This window comes from Taeniopygia guttata, chromosome 1A (genome assembly GCF_048771995.1).
Source record: "Taeniopygia guttata chromosome 1A, bTaeGut7.mat, whole genome shotgun sequence".
Taxonomy (NCBI): domain Eukaryota; kingdom Metazoa; phylum Chordata; class Aves; order Passeriformes; family Estrildidae; genus Taeniopygia; species Taeniopygia guttata.
Genome location: NC_133025.1, coordinates 41888242 through 41905414, shown reverse-complemented (window position 1 = coordinate 41905414; position 17173 = coordinate 41888242). Strand labels below are relative to the sequence as shown.

Below are 17173 nucleotides of genomic sequence, written 5' to 3'. Positions count from 1 at the left end.
CCTATCCCTTTTCTCTTGGATTTGGGTGTATTTGGGCATCAAGTACAGGGCTCCTGCCAGAGGCTTGAACAGAGCTTTTCTTAATTAAAATTGAATCAAGTTTGATGTAATTTGGTTGTGGGGCCTTCTGCTTGGTCTATTTCTGCCTAATTAGCAGCTGCAGCATCTTCTCCATAGCTATACAAACTCATTTGCCTGATCTGCTTCTTGTTATACTGTCATAGATTATGATCAGATGCCAGCTGATAAATCCTCCTAGGCTACCAGCTGGACAACAACATCCAGCTTTTGGGCATTAGATAACAATTTGGCCTGTCTTCTTTAAAGAAAACTCTTTCACACATGGTTTGCATGAAATTCTTCACTTGCAGGATATTCTAACAGAACTCATTAGAGTCTTAAACAAAACTGTATCCTAGCATGCAGGTTAACACCATCATCTTGGACTCTTAAACTGTTGCAACATTTTCTTGCAAGTAACAGAGAAAACAATGAAGATTTAAAATTAAATCTTAAAATTAATTTAAAAAATTTAATTAATAAAATTTAAGAACTTTTTTGATGTTATAGAATGTTGGAACTTTTATGCATGTGAATATTGATTGATTTATGCTTTTTGTCACTTTCTGGAAAACAGCCATGGACAGTGGTTTCCTCAGAATCTCCTGTGACAGGAAGAGAAGAGCAGTCGCAGTTCTAGACGTTGTAGTTCTGCCAGAGATGGGCCTGTCGCTTGTGGTCAGGTGACACCAGTTCAGGGGTTTACAGTGTCAGCGGCTGTTCAGGGCAAAGTACTCTGTCATGGTGCTTTAAATGGTAGATTTAGTATAGCTGCAACTGATTATTTCCCGAGTAGAAATCTGAGTCTCTCCTGGAACCAAGACTTTAAATTTCTGGTAATTGGGTGCTTATACCTTTACTTCAACATGGACTCAACAGTTCAGCCAAACAGTCCTCTAAGCTGTCAGGGAAGTATTTAGAAATCTTTTGTGTGTTGTTGCATTGCCTTCATATTTTTGCCTTTGCTAGGCATATGACACCTGAGGGTCTTGTTGACCTGGAAGTGTCCAAGTTATTGTTCATCTGAGCCTGGCAGTCATGTTTTGTGGGGGAATATGTTGTTACATATGCTCATTACGCTTCATTATGCCAATAAAACTGATTTACGTGATCAGAAGTCTGTTTTTGGCACACAGCAAATCTTTACACAGGCATGAGGAGTTTATGTGTGCACCGCACCTTTGTGTAGCAACATGTGTACGCGCAAGATATGTCATCTGAGCAGGGATTATGTATAGAATGCCTGTGCAAGTTCAGAGTCCTGTGGCTAGATGATAATTTCTCAGCTACAATACATAGATCATCAGATGGAAGAACTGCTCTCAGTTTGGTCATCCCTTCTGCAGAAAGGTGATATTGTGCAATTTCCCCCTCTCTTCAAAGAATTTAATGGAGATATTGTGCAAGGCTTGAGTTGTGATGAAGTGAGCTGGAGCAGGGCTAAAACTGTATGGATGTAAAATTTATTAAGAGCTAGGTCTGCCTGAAGATATAATCCTACTTAGAATACAAAAGTACTTCATGTGTGGGCTAGCTTAGTCTTTAAGTCTTTTCTTGAGTTTTGCACAAATGGGAACAAAAAACTGCTTGCTCTTCCAAACTCTGAGGTGAGGGCATCATTGGAAAGTGGGGATTTTTAACTTGAGCATGTTCTTTCCCCATGTGACATCACTTGTAGATGTTTCCATTTCCCTGGAAACAGATTTAATTTTAGGTATTTTTAAAGGTTGCTGCTTGCTGATGAACATTTGAAGGAAAATGCCAGTGTTAAAGGCAACAGTTGTTACAAAGTTAATGATTTAAGGAAATCCGATAATGCAAGGTTGTTTTGGGATAGGAAACATCCATTTTCTTCCTTGTCACTCTTGCCTGCGGAATGCAAATTAAAAATATTATAGGAAATTAAAAAATAAATTTGTTCTGTAACCTTAGTGCAAAGCGTAAAGATTGTCTTACAATGCATTTCAGTATAGCTGTTATGTAACTGAATGTGTGTTTATTCTCTCCCTAGACTGTACATGCCTTTTGGCTTTGGGGAACAGAACGCACCATGGGACAACCTCAAAGATATCTCTCCAGACGGGCTCTCTTGCTTGGGTGATGTGTCTGCTCTCCTGACTGTCTTCATACCCAGAGGATTTATTTTCCTTTTGGAAATACTTTAAGTTGAAATTTTGTTCCTTGCTGGAAACTGTCTACGCTAAAGACTGCATGCATCATGGGTGACATGGCAAACAACTCAGTTGCATATAGCAGCGTAAAAAATGCTGTAAAAGAAGCTAATCATGGAGATTTTGGAGTTACTCTTGCAGAGCTCCGTTCTCTTATGGAACTTCGAGCTGCAGATGCACTGCATAAAATACAGGAATGCTATGGTGATGTACATGGCATCTGTACAAAATTGAAAACTTCACCAAATGAAGGTAAGTAAATTTTAGCACTTATTGAGGAAGCTCCATTTAGGAAAAGCCTTAGTCAGCAAACCTGCTTTTTTAAATAGAACAAAGTTTGTAAAAGCATTTTAGTTACTATACAAAATATTGCATCTTGTTCCTTTAAGACAGAAGTATGCCATGGTAATAAGAAAGCAAGAGTTTTTTTCAGTTGGTCTAGCTGCATGCGAGATGTTGTATTAATGAAGTTGCACTTGGAACAAAGTTCATTGACGTAGGCATCCACATATGAAACAGTAATGCAACATAGCAGTGCTCAACTCACTGTGAAAGCATCAGTTTTCTGAATAGTTCATATGATCTACAGTTCACAATTCAGATCATGCTGTTGTAGAGCACTGGGTTTTAATATTCTAATGCAGGGCTTATTAATGCTTCTGTGTGGCTACCTAGTTCTTGGATTTGCTAATGCAGCAATTTTTAAAACTGATTACATGTTTTCTGTTTGTGTTATGTTGGATTCTTAATAGCAGGATCTAGTTTTTAAATCTGCAGTATTTCTGTAGATTTAATTTGAGCTATGCAAAATAACTATCAATATAACTCGAAGCATTGATGTGTACTCTTAGTGGAAGGTTTGCAGAGGATTATACAATCTTATTCCCTAGAAGTAAGCATCTCTTATGGAGTCTTTACCATGTTGGACTTAGTGGCATTCTGTAATATGCGTCTACACCATGCTTTTGCTATCTAGAGTTATTACTCCAAGATAGACTGTACAAATGTATGAAATAAGTAAATAAATTTATTAAGTTTCCTTCTTGAGAACCTTCCAGAAGTTCTCCTTAAGACCTGGCTTTTTCTTACTGCTTTCTTCCAAAGGAAATGAAAACTATTAAGTGTATTTGTGAAATATTGAAATCATACTTCATAAGGTACTGTTGTATCTACATACTATAGTATACTAGCAGTAATCTGTACTTAAATTAAAATATGTAGAAACATTAACTGAAACTTATTGTGAAGTCCTGCTGTTGAGAGCAATTGAGAATTGCCAAAATCAAGATTTTGGCAAATTGTAGTGTCTCTGCACTGAAGAACTCACATAGATTTTAACCAATGTGGTGTCATGTTGGTAGCAGTAAAGTACCTGCTGTCTTAATCCTGGAGAGCCGTTGCTTTCTGTTCTTCAGAAATGCTATGGAAAGATTTGTCTTCTTGGACCAAGAACAGCCTACTAATGCCGTAAGGTACCTCTGGGTACATCTGCATTTAGCATGTTTTGGCTTGATGCGCTTTTGAAGACAGATTTCTAAACTCCTAAAATTATCATTAGATGAACAGGGTTCCTCTTACCTGAAAGTAGCCAGCTGATGTGGCTGAACTACCAGTGAATGGGAGTAGACCAATTTCAGGATGAAGAAGTTTGTAAAACTTGAGCAGTACAAACTTCTATTCCTTGGTAGTTGTAAAGTACAGAGCATGTGTGTGAAGCACTGTAGTGTATAAGCAGTGTAACACAGCTCAGGAGCAATTGGCTCTTGTTACCCTGTTGACCTGTTGCGTAGTATTGAAAGGCAGTTCTTTCTCCGTGAAAGGAAAAGTTTCTACAGTTGGGAATTGAAACGAGAGTTGAATTCTGTTGTACAGTGATCTGCAAGGCTAAAGGTCCATTATTACTGCAGTCTAGGTGGACATACAATTTTACATAGCCACAATGCACTAAGCACCAAATACTTAGTATACTGCAGGATTCACTTTGTCTCTTAATATAACAAACATGCAGGTTACTAAGCATGTCACATGTCAGTGAACTAAAACTCAGGGGTTGGATGCCCTTTCCTGCAGATTGATTGTGCTGTACTGAGGGCTGTGTGATCAAGGCCTTTAACTTTCAAAAGGATTTGACATTTAGATGTACACTGCAATCAGTTACATACAGTCACTGACTTAATAAAAGGGTGCCATCCTTTAAGTGTGAGAGAAGCTCATATACACACCAAAGACTCAACAGATGAACATGTTAGCAGGCTCAGAAAAGGTTAATTGAGTTAGAACAGAGTGTCCAACAGAGGTGTCATTTTGACTCTAAACCACAACACGAAATTTTAGAGAATCAGCCTTTCTGTCAGGTAACCTGCTATAAACTTTCTGGAGGTAGTACACTGGAGAGCTCTTGTAAAGGTAGAAGTAGGTCTCTGCTTTTATCGAATTCTAACCATAAGTTTAGAAAGGGAGACAATATTAATGGAAAAAAGTCTAGGGAAGATCTTACAGAAAACTGTTATGCATTAGGCTAATACTAGCTCTCTAAAATCTCGTGTGTGCACCTGCAAGGCCCTGTGACACTTTTTCCTAATCAAATACTTTTTTTATGACACGACACTTACCGCTATGTAATTACCGGGGGCTTCACAGGAAAAGTACAGGTAGTTCTGATATGGTACACAGTGGATGAGTTCAGCTTGTTCCATTTCTTGCTGTGAAGTTGTTGACCGTGTACGACAACATCTATTTTCAGGCAAAATTTGGATCAAACTTATCTGATTTGAAATGAGAAATGGGAACAATCCTTCACCAGTATTACTTTAAAAAATGACACTGAGCAGACTTTACTGCTTACATGTATGCAAATGTGCAAAATTAATGGTTGATGTATCTTTAGTAGCAAAAGTCTGTCTAATATTCTGGACAGATTTATTTCTAATAAAATTTGAATATGAAGCATTAACTAGTACCTTGGCTAATATTTTTCAAACTTAACCCCAAATAACATAAATTGCCCTAGTTAAGGCACATAATTAAGACTCTAATGGCAGTAGTGTTGATCTCAGGATTGTAGATTGTGAACTGTGAAATTGCCAGCTGTCTGGTAAATGTAGCAAGTTCAGTAATGGTGCATGGTATATTGTAGTGTATACTAAAAATACAAATGGTTTTTCTTTGCTAGGCTTATTTACTAATCTTCACTAAGTGGTTCTGATAGTAGCTTGACTCTATATAGTTTCATTTGGAAACACTTTTCATTTTTCAGAGACCTTTGTTGTATACTTCTCATGTGGTACTGTGGTACTCTGGAAAGGGAGGAAGAGAGTGATGTTGCTAACATTATGTAAATAAATTTCCAAACCCTGCCATATTAAAGGAATAGAGAGGAAGTATCTTTTGCAAAATAGGAATACGGCCCAGCCTTTTGGAATGACCATGCTGTCCTGGGTTTCTGTAGATACTGTGATGTATAGTTTGATTTTGAAAATAGTCTTGCAGTGCTCTTAGAGTTGAGAGTAAAAGTAAGCACCTTAAAGCTTGAACTACAAGAAGTGTAAGGTTATGGATAATGAGTATAATTTCTCCTTTCTATTAAACCTTCAAAGACATGAATTCAAGGAGAATTGAAGACTGTTAGAATAAATGTAATTTGTCATATACACAGAGTATGTTTAATTAGAAGAGATCTGCATATACTTTGGTTTTCAGTTAAGTGATTCCATAGCAGTTGTTAGTATTTAAAATTGAGCTTTGCAGCTCAGTAACCTTTGCAAATTGTCTTGAAATGTGTGATGATTCTCTGTTAGAGGTGTTAAATACCCCCCTTATTATGAAAGCCAGCTGCAGTGGCTACTGTTCTTATTTATTACCTAGCATGTTTGCAATGCTTTTATCACTAAGCAGTTGGGTTAGCTACTAAAAAAAATGCTAATAAGAAAATAATTGTCTTTAAGATGGCGCTAATCATAACCTTGGGGTTAATATGATTAAAGTATCCAGACCTTTCCTCTGAACATGCCTTGAAGTTTGGAAATTTTGATTTGAAAAATAAGCTTAATTCTGAATAGTGGGTTGGTCAGCCGGAAACTTTTAGAGGAGTAGCCAGGAGATGTGCTTACAGTAGACACTGAGTGCATGACTTTGCACTGAAAATACTTGGTATTCCTTTATTCTTATTCTTTTAAAATCTTGGCAAGCTCTTGAAACTTGCTGTAGCCTTTCATGTAGGCCCCTCACTCGTCTGCTAGTGTCCATTAAGGATAGTTCAAGAATTGAGACAGAGGAGGACGTACATATGCCATATAAGAAAGAAGATAGGTACAAAACTGAGGTGACACAACCGGCATAGTGCTAAACATTGGCTCTCTCTGTGTGAGAGGAGATAGAACGTGAAGCTTCAGAAGAGCAAATTACCACCACTCCAGGTGGAAGCAGCATCATAAAGTGGTTGCAGCTTTCCACATGATGCCTGCAGAGAGCTTCAACAACTTTTAATAGTATTTTATATAATAATGATGATGGAAATACAATAATTATAATAGTTACATTTTTAATTATAATAAACATCTCATTATAAATGTTACATTACTTTTAGGATCCTAGGATGTTGTGTCTGAATACAGAATCCCTACACTGGGAACCAGAGCTGCCTTCATGGGCTGTGGTCTTGCTAAAGCTTTATGGTGCTACTCAGTCTCAGTAGTAGTAACTCTACTAATGATCTTGTCTTGCAAACTTGTTTACTTTGAACGAAGGTATGTGTGTTATTATTACTCTGTTCCTATGTCATATTAAGTGACATATTAAGCAGGTAGACCATCAACTTTATTTTGGCAAGGTGAGAATTGTAAAATATAGCTGGCTTTCTATAGTGATTCTGATTTAAGGGTATTACTTACATAGTTATGTTTGAGATGTGGCTTTTTTTGGTTTTGTTACTGAAATATGGAGTGGGACTTGATTCCCTGAGTGGGAAACTTCAGTCACTTCTAATGTGAGGGTGAAATGTGTGTAAGTGTCACTAACTTTGTCTTATTGTTAAATAGGTTTAAGTGGAAATCCAGCAGATATAGAAAGGAGAGAAGCAGTTTTTGGGAAGAACTTTATACCTCCTAAAAAGCCAAAAACATTTCTTCAGTTAGTATGGGAAGCACTACAGGATGTTACACTAATTATATTAGAAATTGCAGCCGTAGTATCCTTGGGCCTTTCTTTTTACCAGCCTCCAGGAGGAAATGAATCATGTAAGTAAACTTCTTGAAAAGTAGGTATCAACTATTGTTTTACTACTGACTTTCCTGGTTCAGCATGCCTATACTATAAATCTGATGGGAGACAGTAAGTCAGTGGAAAAGCAGCTTATTGTTCCTTATTGAGAGCACATTACTAAAACTCTAGCTTGCCTTAAAAGGGCAACATGAGATTTCCTTGGTCATGATCTGGTATTATTCTGACCAAAGGTAAATTACAAGCAGCAGGAACAAGGACCTGTTTGAAATCCAGTCTCTCTGCAAGTGAGTTTTTTTTAGGTTTGCCTCAAATATTTAAGCAATTTATAATTTGCAGTCATGGGCTTTCTCTGGGGAGTCAGCAAGTCTTAAAGTTTCCTTGATTTGTGATATGACACTGGTAACTTTATAATTTAAGAAATGAAGCTATTTTCATCCTTCTAAACAGAAAATAAAGGGGTTGGGACTTTATTTAATTGAATTTTTGCAGTGATATCTGGTTTGTTAAGACAAATGTAAAGTAGTATATGTTGACAAAGCAGAATGTTGTTTACCAGTCTGATATTCTTATGCCATCATTTAACAAAATAAGGATGGGAAACTATATCAACTTCTCTTGTGTTCAGATAACAGCGTGGTTTAACTTCCTCAAGTTGCTCTAGCTTTCAGGTTCTTTAGCTTCTTTGTGCGTTACTCTTATGGAAATAAAGGTGAAATTGCAGAGCAGACTAGCATGGAAAATGTTTAGCAACTCTAAGTTTTTTGTTTGCCAAAACTTTCATTGTTGAAATACCTTTGTGAACTTTCTTAAATCTAAAACCTGTTTTCTGCAGTATGTGGATCAGTAAATGTTGGTGAAGAAGAGGAGGAATCTGAAGCAGGTTGGATTGAAGGAGCAGCAATCCTCCTATCTGTAGTTTGTGTGGTATTAGTAACAGCTTTCAATGACTGGAGTAAAGAGAAACAATTTCGGGGATTGCAGAGCCGTATTGAACAAGAACAGAAATTCACAGTCATCAGAGGTGGCCAAGTCATCCAAATACCAGTAGCTGACATAATTGTTGGAGATATTGCACAAGTGAAATATGGTAAACAAAATTTTAAAGTTGAACTTTCTTTTATTTTTAAAAAAGAAATTGCAGTCAACAAACCTAGTAATCTCTTTTAGGTGACCTTTTACCGGCTGATGGTGTACTCATTCAAGGAAATGACCTCAAAATTGATGAAAGCTCGCTGACTGGGGAATCTGATCATGTCAAGAAATCTCTGGACAGAGATCCTATGCTGCTGTCAGGTGTGTAGCATTTGACAATTTGTGAATAAAATAGTTTGTTTCTGCAGTAAGCTGGTTATTTAAAATTTTGTGGTTAAAACTAGCAAATTGATTTTTTGTCTATGTTGACTCCTAGAACTATTCCAAACCAGTCCAAAAAGTACAGAACTTTGTTGGAGTGGTCAGACATATAAAACTGACAAACATTTTGTGTAGTTGCTTATGGGTTTACTTTCCAGATAACTTTGGCAGCTAAAGCTTTAGGGGAACACAGAGGTACATATACACAACTCAGAGTTTCATCAAAGTCAAGTTTAAAAGCTTATTTCCTCAAAGCACTTGTGTGCCCTGCCATATAACTGCTCACGCCTCAGTGGAAATCCTGGTTCAATCTTTCAGGTACACATGTGATGGAAGGCTCTGGAAGAATGGTGGTCACTGCTGTAGGTGTGAACTCTCAGACTGGAATCATCTTTACCTTACTTGGGGCTGGAGGAGATGAAGAGGAGAAGGAGAAGGAAAAAGAAAAGAAGGAAAAGAAAAGTAGGCATATAAATCTTAAATACCTTGGTATGGGAGTGGGGATGGTGCTGAAATTTTGAATATTACTGGATAAAAACATGTTCCAGTCATCCGAAGCCAGAAAGCTTTCTTAAAAACTCATACCTTCTGTAGGTTTCACAGGAAAAACAATTTAGGTCCAGTGACCTGAGAGTGCACCACTACTATTAATTCTTGTCACATGGAATTTAGTTAAACTTCAGATCTCATTGATCAGTCAGAGTTTGGAAAGTTTGCAATCCCTAACTAGCCGTACATAATGTATGTATAAATAATTAAACTCTCATCTTGTGTAACTTCAAGGTACATTGATGTCTAATAGCAAATACTTGTTTATGTAAAACAAGTTATTATGAAGTTCAACCTAATAAGTATCTAATTCTGCATTTGACGGATACAAAATGCCCTTTGTAGGGAGTTCTTCTATAACACTTGAAGGGGAGAAGCTTAGGTCTTTCATACTGCTGAGCTTCTGGATAAGTTAAACATATATGACTGATTTTGATAAAAAATGAGCAGACATTTTCTGTGGCATTTTGAGTGGCACTTCTGCCACTCCTTTTCTTCAGAGCTGAAATTTTGAATGCTCAGCGATATATACAATGCAAATTGTTACTTAGTTTTTGGAAGGATGAGGGGGTTGTAACTGAGCATATTTTGGAGCCCTTCTGTAAAGAATGAAATGGGCTGTCTTCCTTATTATAAGGTCACTTATCTAACCTTAGCCTTTATCTTGAGAATCAAAGCTTAGAAATGTTACGCAGTAATGTTTTCATAGTACTGCTCACAAGGCATGTTCAGGACTGAGCTTCATGGATAAAGTTTTTCATTAAACCATTATGCAGTCTTCTGGATGGGGCTAAGTCTAGGGCTTCTTGGCACTAGAACAAAAAATTAAATTATAAACCAAAGTATACTATTTTTTTTACTAGAGGCATACAAGACAATGAAAAGTCACACAGAAATGTGTTTGATATTCTCAGAGTCTTTCAAACTCAACAGGCAATTGCTAAAATGTGTGCTCTGTGCAGGAATTGAGACTGACTTGTCCTAACCCACAAATACTTTACAATTCTGACCCTTCTTGAAACGTGAAAAAAAATAGTGAGTTTCTTTACAAGTAAAAAAAAAAACTGTTACAAGAGAATTGAAAGTTCTAAGTTAGTTTCAAGCTCCAGCATGACAGCGAAAAATAAAAGCTGACCTACGACACTTGCAGTCATTAGTGCGAAACAGTTGCAATCCTGTGCTCTTCCCTTACAGAGGAAGGAGAATGAAACAAATAACAATACCAGTTGCTACAAGAGATACGCTGTGGATTATAGTTTTTATTAATATTCTGCCAGTGTTTATTATTCTAAAAGCAGAAGCTCTTTGACAAGTAGTGTTTAGGTGTCTCCATGGACACAAGTGCTTGTGGGGTTTTTTTGTCTCCCAAGATAGATAGGTTCCTCTTTCCCTTAAGTTAGGTGCCTAATAAGATTCTCCTTGATAAAACTCAGGTTTAACTAAATTAACTTCCCTGTGAATGTTAAGGAGATTAAAGGGACTATATTTAGCTGGATGTGTATGGCACGGTTCAGAGTGAAAGCAAATGTATGTACAAGGAGTTACAAGTAACTCAAATGTAGAACTTAGCTCTTGAAAGAGAAAGAGGGGAAGTAGGGGAGAACAAATACAAAATCAGGAAACAATGATGAGTTCTTAAGAAGTCTGAGGTGGCATCTTCCAGAGAAAGTGAATATGCCTTTTTGGTTTTTTTTGTTTTTTTTTTTTTTTTCTCTGTTCAGCTGTTGTGAGAACGCTAGGAGAAATCTTATGTCTAGAAATCAGGCTGTGTCTACAGTAATGGTGTAGTGGAGGTATTAGATCTCATGCCAGACAGGCTGCCTGATAACTTGATTTTCTTCTACCTTAGCACTCCTGTAAATTTCAGTCTGCATAAGCTAAGGCCAAAGACTTGGTGAATTACCAATAATACTGAAAATGTTTGGGTTTTGTTCTGAGTTTCTCAATTTAATGATTTCATTTTAGGTTATCACAAACAGTAATTATAACCCTTGCTTCCTCTACTTAGAAAGAAAGTTTGTCACTTTCTAAGCCCCCAAAAACAACACATGATGTGCTAGTCTTCCAACCTTTAATATTTCACTTCTTAAATTACTTTATTTCACTGTCCTTCTTTATAATCTCTTGTTGAGCCCCATTTCTGAACACAAGTAGGAGTGATATTTTATTATGAACTTCAGCTATTCTCACAGCGATGTATGGTATATTGCCTACAGATTTATGCTTATGTTTGTGTAAATAGCAATCCAGTAATCCAGTGCCATACCTCCACTAAACTTTGCTATGGATTTATGAATATTTTATACCACAGTAGCTTCTGCAATGTTGTACAAAAGCACTGATTCTCAAAGTGAGACTCTTCAGTTTATTTACAGAGGTAGTCAAATACTGGTGGCAAGTATTGGAAGAACACAGCAAGATGGAGGCCACCAGAATCACTTAATTGTCACAAATATCTTTCCTAGAAAAACATGTCAGGGAGTCTTTTATGAAGCTTTCCTCACAAGCCATAAGTGTCAGTATAAGTAATTTGTGCAAACTTAACCATGGTAGACTGCAGCAGTCTTCTATTGGAAAAGTAAAGTCCAAAAAGAGCCATGAGCTGTTTCTGTGAGTTGACTTACATGTTTTACCTTTTTTTTTTTAATGCAGTTTCCTGTTTCAGCAGAGTAATGTAGTTATTATGTAAAAACATAAAAAAAGAATGAATTATGCATAGCCAGCTTAAAACACAACTTTTTTTCCCTCTCTGACAGGTAAAAAGCAAGATGGAGCTGTTGAAAACCGTAACAAAGGTAAATGAAGGTTTTCTGATTCTTTCTTGCAAATCTGTTTTCTAAGAGTGTAGATGAATACAGACTTCCCTATAAAAATGCTTATTGAATGCTTATATCCAAAGTGCTTATGTTAAGATGGCATAAGTAAATCTGCCCAAAACAAATGCTTCACTGAACCTGGTATTCTATCACCTGTATGCAATACATTTATTTAAACATTCATGTATATTATGGCTTCTCTGGATACAAAAAAGTACTCAGTGCTATTATATTTAGTGGAGCTGTGTATTAAGATTTTTAGGTGTCCTTGATTTGGAAAATCACCAATGGCTAAATGTTTTTTATCCTAACTTCTAGCTAAAGCTCAGGATGGTGCAGCCATGGAAATGCAGCCACTGAAGAGTGAGGATGGTGGAGATGGAGATGAGAAAGACAAGAAAAAAGCAAACTTGCCAAAGAAGGAAAAGTCAGTTCTCCAAGGCAAACTCACAAAGCTTGCGGTTCAGATTGGCAAAGCAGGTACAATCTCTCAGTACTCTCCTTATGCTGATATCATGTTTAAAAATGTTGGACCATGCATAGTTTGTGAGGAGATAAAATAATCAAACCACTCAAGGCTGGCTACTTAAGTGCAAAATTCTAATGCATGTAAGTATGCTGCTGTGCCTGAGTATGCTGATGGCCTCTCAGACTATGTTATGTGGATGGCTTTTATTTTTCCTTAATTTAAATAGAGTAAGGCTTTCAAGTGCCAGCTTCTAGGAGGGAAAATTCCAGCTTCATAACATTGAACAAACGCTACAAAAGGTCTTTTTAGGATAGATATAGCATTTAGCAATGTACTAAGAGAACTGTAAGTTGAGTGATGCCTGGAAAATGTGGTACAGTCAACGAGATTATCTCTATACTTTCAGAGGCTTAGAATTTTCCACTTTACATACGCCGTGCTGATACATAACATTTTTATTGACTTCCTACTTTTTTATCAGCTAATATTCAGCTGCCTTGTCAAAATATTTGGTAGACTGTTGCTGCTTGAGAGTAGGCCAAAACAACAGTGAAGTTAAGTATAAAATTTAGGCTATATTATCTGTTGTATAGTGGTTTAATTCAAATATTTCAGGATTCATTTTGGTCCATGTAAAATTCTTGAAAGGTTCAGGCTGGAAAGAATTTCAAGAAGACTTGTAGCCCAGCCCACAGCTCAAGAAGGGCTGACTTCAGCATTTGCAGTATTAGACAGTTACAGCCTGAAATGGAGCAATGAAACTCTAAGCTGTAACACTTTGCAATTGTGTATGGTGATATTAATTTTTCAGTAAGATTAAAAAATTCCATTATATGTGTACTGTAAACTACTGTCCTTGTCAAAGATTTTTTTTTTCCACATCTTCCAAGAGTTGTTTTCCTTTATGTACATTATTGACCCATTGTAGTTCCCCACACAGCCTTAATACTCATCTACTTCATGCATGGATTTTCCTGTCCTCCTGCTTTGAAACTGCACTGAAGCACTCTCAGCATAAAATTAGTGAAGGCCTCCTGAATTTTTTCACTTCTTGTTCTGCTTAGTCAATTTACTTTACATATTGGTCTGTCCTGTTACTAATTAGCTCCATGCTTTTCAATTAAATTGGAGAAAAAAAGATTTCTAGGAATTTCTAGGCGAAATGCATGAGGAAATACTTGCATTGGAAGCTGGAACACCTCTGAGAACAGCCTCCATGTTTTGACTTGCCTGTTTGAAACCTTAGTTCTAATGTAGCTTGAATAAGGGCAGAAGTATTTGCATGTATCTACAGTCTGGATTGCCGAATATTTGAGATACTTTCTTAAAACTGTTTATTCTCTTTTTAACAAGGTTTGTTGATGTCTGCAATCACAGTCATTATCCTTGTGTTATATTTTGTAATTGATACCTTCTGGGTTCAGAAGAGACCTTGGCTTGCTGAATGTACTCCAATTTATATTCAGTATTTTGTGAAGTTCTTCATTATTGGAGTTACTGTCTTGGTGGTGGCGGTACCAGAAGGTCTTCCACTTGCAGTCACTATATCTCTGGCTTACTCTGTTAAGGTAAGTAGATAGAGGGCAAATAGATTTTTTTAAGGTAGGTGACCATATTCACCAGCTGTTAAATGCAAATGCTGCATCATATATATATATGTTAGACTGGGAAGAGGCTTTTCTTGTTTTCTGAACTGCATAAGAATTCTTCTGCACTACTCTTCTTCATCTTTGAATGAATGCACACTGACAAGAGCAGTGAGCATTGCCAGCCTGTTGCCACCAGTGCAAGATGAATGGGTTCAGTATTGCATATAGTATTGCATATGGAGGATGCCATATGCATTGTAGCATCTGCTTGCAAAACAGATGTCTTGCAGTTTGTAATTAACAAACTTTGTTGTAAATCTGAACTTGTACCTAGCTGATGCATTAAACAACTGCTATGAAAGCTTCCAGATTTACTGTTTTTTTTGAAGACTGAATAGTTTGTTTTCTGCTTACTAAGCAGCATGTTTTTTAACTCAAGCTTTGTGTTTTCTTAATTTTCTTACTGCATCAGAATGTTGAGACTGCTTATTTATCTAAAATCTAAGATAATAGGTGCTTAGGCTGTTCTAAATTCATAACTTACAGCACTTACTAGTAGTGACCTTATTGTATAATTTGAAATTCAGCTTCCTCTTAGAGGTGAAAATACTATACAAGTCTGTTAAGGAAAGAATTTAAAGTGATACTTAATCTATGTTACTCATGTAACCCTCACTATTTTAGTTGAAACATTAAGTTCCCACTTTGTATTTGATTGTAAGTCTGAATCTAAGATCTTTGAAATCTGTATTACCTGATCTTCAGATATATCTAATAAGATACATTAGACTTTTCTCGTAAGCAGAAACACTTTTTAAACATTGTATCTGGTAAAGCTCAAACTTTACCTCTTCTCAATTTCTAAATATTGTTATAAGCTTCTCAGTTTCTAAATATTGTTATATTGTTTGCTTCTAACAGTCCGAATAGTATCAATAGTTGGTGTGACATGCAGGTACAGGAGATTAAGACTGTATTTATGTACTTTGTTCAAAATGAAGTTTACTGTGACATAATGGACTTGGAGGAATCTATACAGAAAGTGGCAGCTGCAAGTTCTTCCTCTGAAATATGCCAGTTGACTTAATTGACTGTTTTCTGAAAGTCCTGTGTAAGACTAGATCCCATAAATGAGAATTTCTCAAGTAAAGTAATGGTCATGGATTGCTGTTAACTGCTTTTATTTCCTTAGAAAATGATGAAAGATAATAACTTGGTGAGACATCTGGATGCATGTGAAACTATGGGCAATGCAACAGCTATTTGCTCAGATAAAACGGGAACATTGACTATGAACAGAATGACAGTGGTCCAAGCCTACATCAATGAAAAACATTATAAAAAAATTCCAGAACCAGAAGCTATTCCAGAGAAAACTATGGCTTATCTTGTGACAGGAATTTCTGTTAATTGTGCTTACACTTCCAAAATACTGGTAAGTGGATTTTTTCATTCCATCAAGATAACTAACTTCCTCAAAAGATGCAAATTGTCTGATGGCCACAGGGAATTTTGGTGTAAATGTGTGCCACAATGCAGGGTAAGGTATTTTGTACCTGCTGTAAATTGCTCAGCCATTCATTTGAAACTGAATGGGAAAAAAATAACTTATTTCAGTTAGAACTGATCATTCAAAGATAAAATCTCAAGATAATTTCCTTTCGAGGTCAAAGTTCTTTGTTTTTATAAGTGGGGCTGTTTACCCTACTTGAAGAGTGTCTTGCCTGGATTTGAGTGCTACTCAAATTAATATTAAAATTAACTCAAATTAGTATTGAAGAATAATGCATTAAATAAAATATAATGAAAAATATAACTACCGGTAATGATTTTAATGGATTTTTATTCCAGATACTGCCGTGTAAGTTTGTAAACTTTAGAATTGTAACATATTTGCCAAAATCTTGTTTGAAACTTACAAAATGTTTTTAAATTTAAGACTAATGGACTGTTACACATTTTAAATAATGGATTTTTTAACATTTTGTGTGCATTATTTTCCAAAACGCTAAATATAGCTTCCTTGCTGTAGTTATTCCAGCTTGTTGTTTAATTTACATTCTTCAGGCAATAAAAATAAGTAGCATTTAGTAAATGATGTAGCATTTCAAGATTTTGTAGAAGTCTCCACTATGGATGCTTTGTACACAAATAACAGTGAAAACTCAGTTCAAAAGCTACTTATCAGCCAATAAAAATGGTACATCTGCAAGACTTTCCACAATAGCAGTACTTGAGGCAGCACATAAAGTTTGACAGCACTGATTTCTCTGAAACAAGATGGAAATTCTACAATAAGTTACAGCAAGAGTTTCACAGTCTGTTTTCTAAAGCTCTTTCTAAATCAAGAACAAAATAGCTGTATGTAAGCTGACCCTTATTACTACAATTTTAACTGAATTACATCCACTGCAGTAGAGTTAGGCTGCTTTACAGAATCAGAGGGCTGAAAGGGACCTCTTGAGAGAACCTCTGATCCACTCCTGATCAAAGTGGAGTCAGCCAGAGCGCATTGCTCAGGACACTCACTCAGGATTTAAGAATCTCAGAGGATGGAGACTTTGCAACCTTTTGGGCAGCCTGATGATGTATTGTATCACCCTAAGAGTAAAAGATGTTTCCTTATCTTAAAATGGAGTTTCAAAATCTTCAGTTTGTATCCATTGCCTGTTGTCCTCTCACTGGGTACCAGTAGGAAGGTCTGGCTAGACAGTCCTTACCATTGTTCCAACCACCTGCCTTATTCAGGCATTCAATACAGACCAAAAAGTTTCTCTCCCAGAGTGTCTTCTTCTCTCGACTGAACAGTCCCAGCCCTTTCAGCTCATCCTCATATGTCAGGTACTTGAGTGTGCTTGTTATTTTTGTGTGCCATGGATGCACTTACACGTGGATGTTGATATCTCTCATACTGGGGCACCCAGAACTGGATGTCTTAAAGTGCAC

The 17173-nt window shown here is 36.5% G+C and overlaps 1 protein-coding gene across 17 annotated transcripts in view; it reads left to right on the top strand.

Moving 5' to 3' along the window:
• ATP2B1 (ATPase plasma membrane Ca2+ transporting 1) overlaps positions 1 to 17173 on the top strand; it is a 95852-nt gene that overhangs the window by 60733 nt on the left and 17946 nt on the right. For all 17 annotated transcript variants that reach the window (XM_072923188.1, XM_072923192.1, XM_072923184.1 and 14 more), the window contains exons 2-10: positions 2072 to 2483; positions 7268 to 7465; positions 8284 to 8538; positions 8619 to 8744; positions 9123 to 9266; positions 12110 to 12148; positions 12488 to 12649; positions 13992 to 14206; positions 15420 to 15662. In XM_072923188.1, the coding sequence (XP_072779289.1) occupies positions 2279 to 2483; positions 7268 to 7465; positions 8284 to 8538; positions 8619 to 8744; positions 9123 to 9266; positions 12110 to 12148; positions 12488 to 12649; positions 13992 to 14206; positions 15420 to 15662 (1587 nt within the window). In that variant the 5' untranslated portion in view covers positions 2072 to 2278. The remainder of the gene's footprint in view (positions 1 to 2071; positions 2484 to 7267; positions 7466 to 8283; positions 8539 to 8618; positions 8745 to 9122; positions 9267 to 12109; positions 12149 to 12487; positions 12650 to 13991; positions 14207 to 15419; positions 15663 to 17173) is intronic.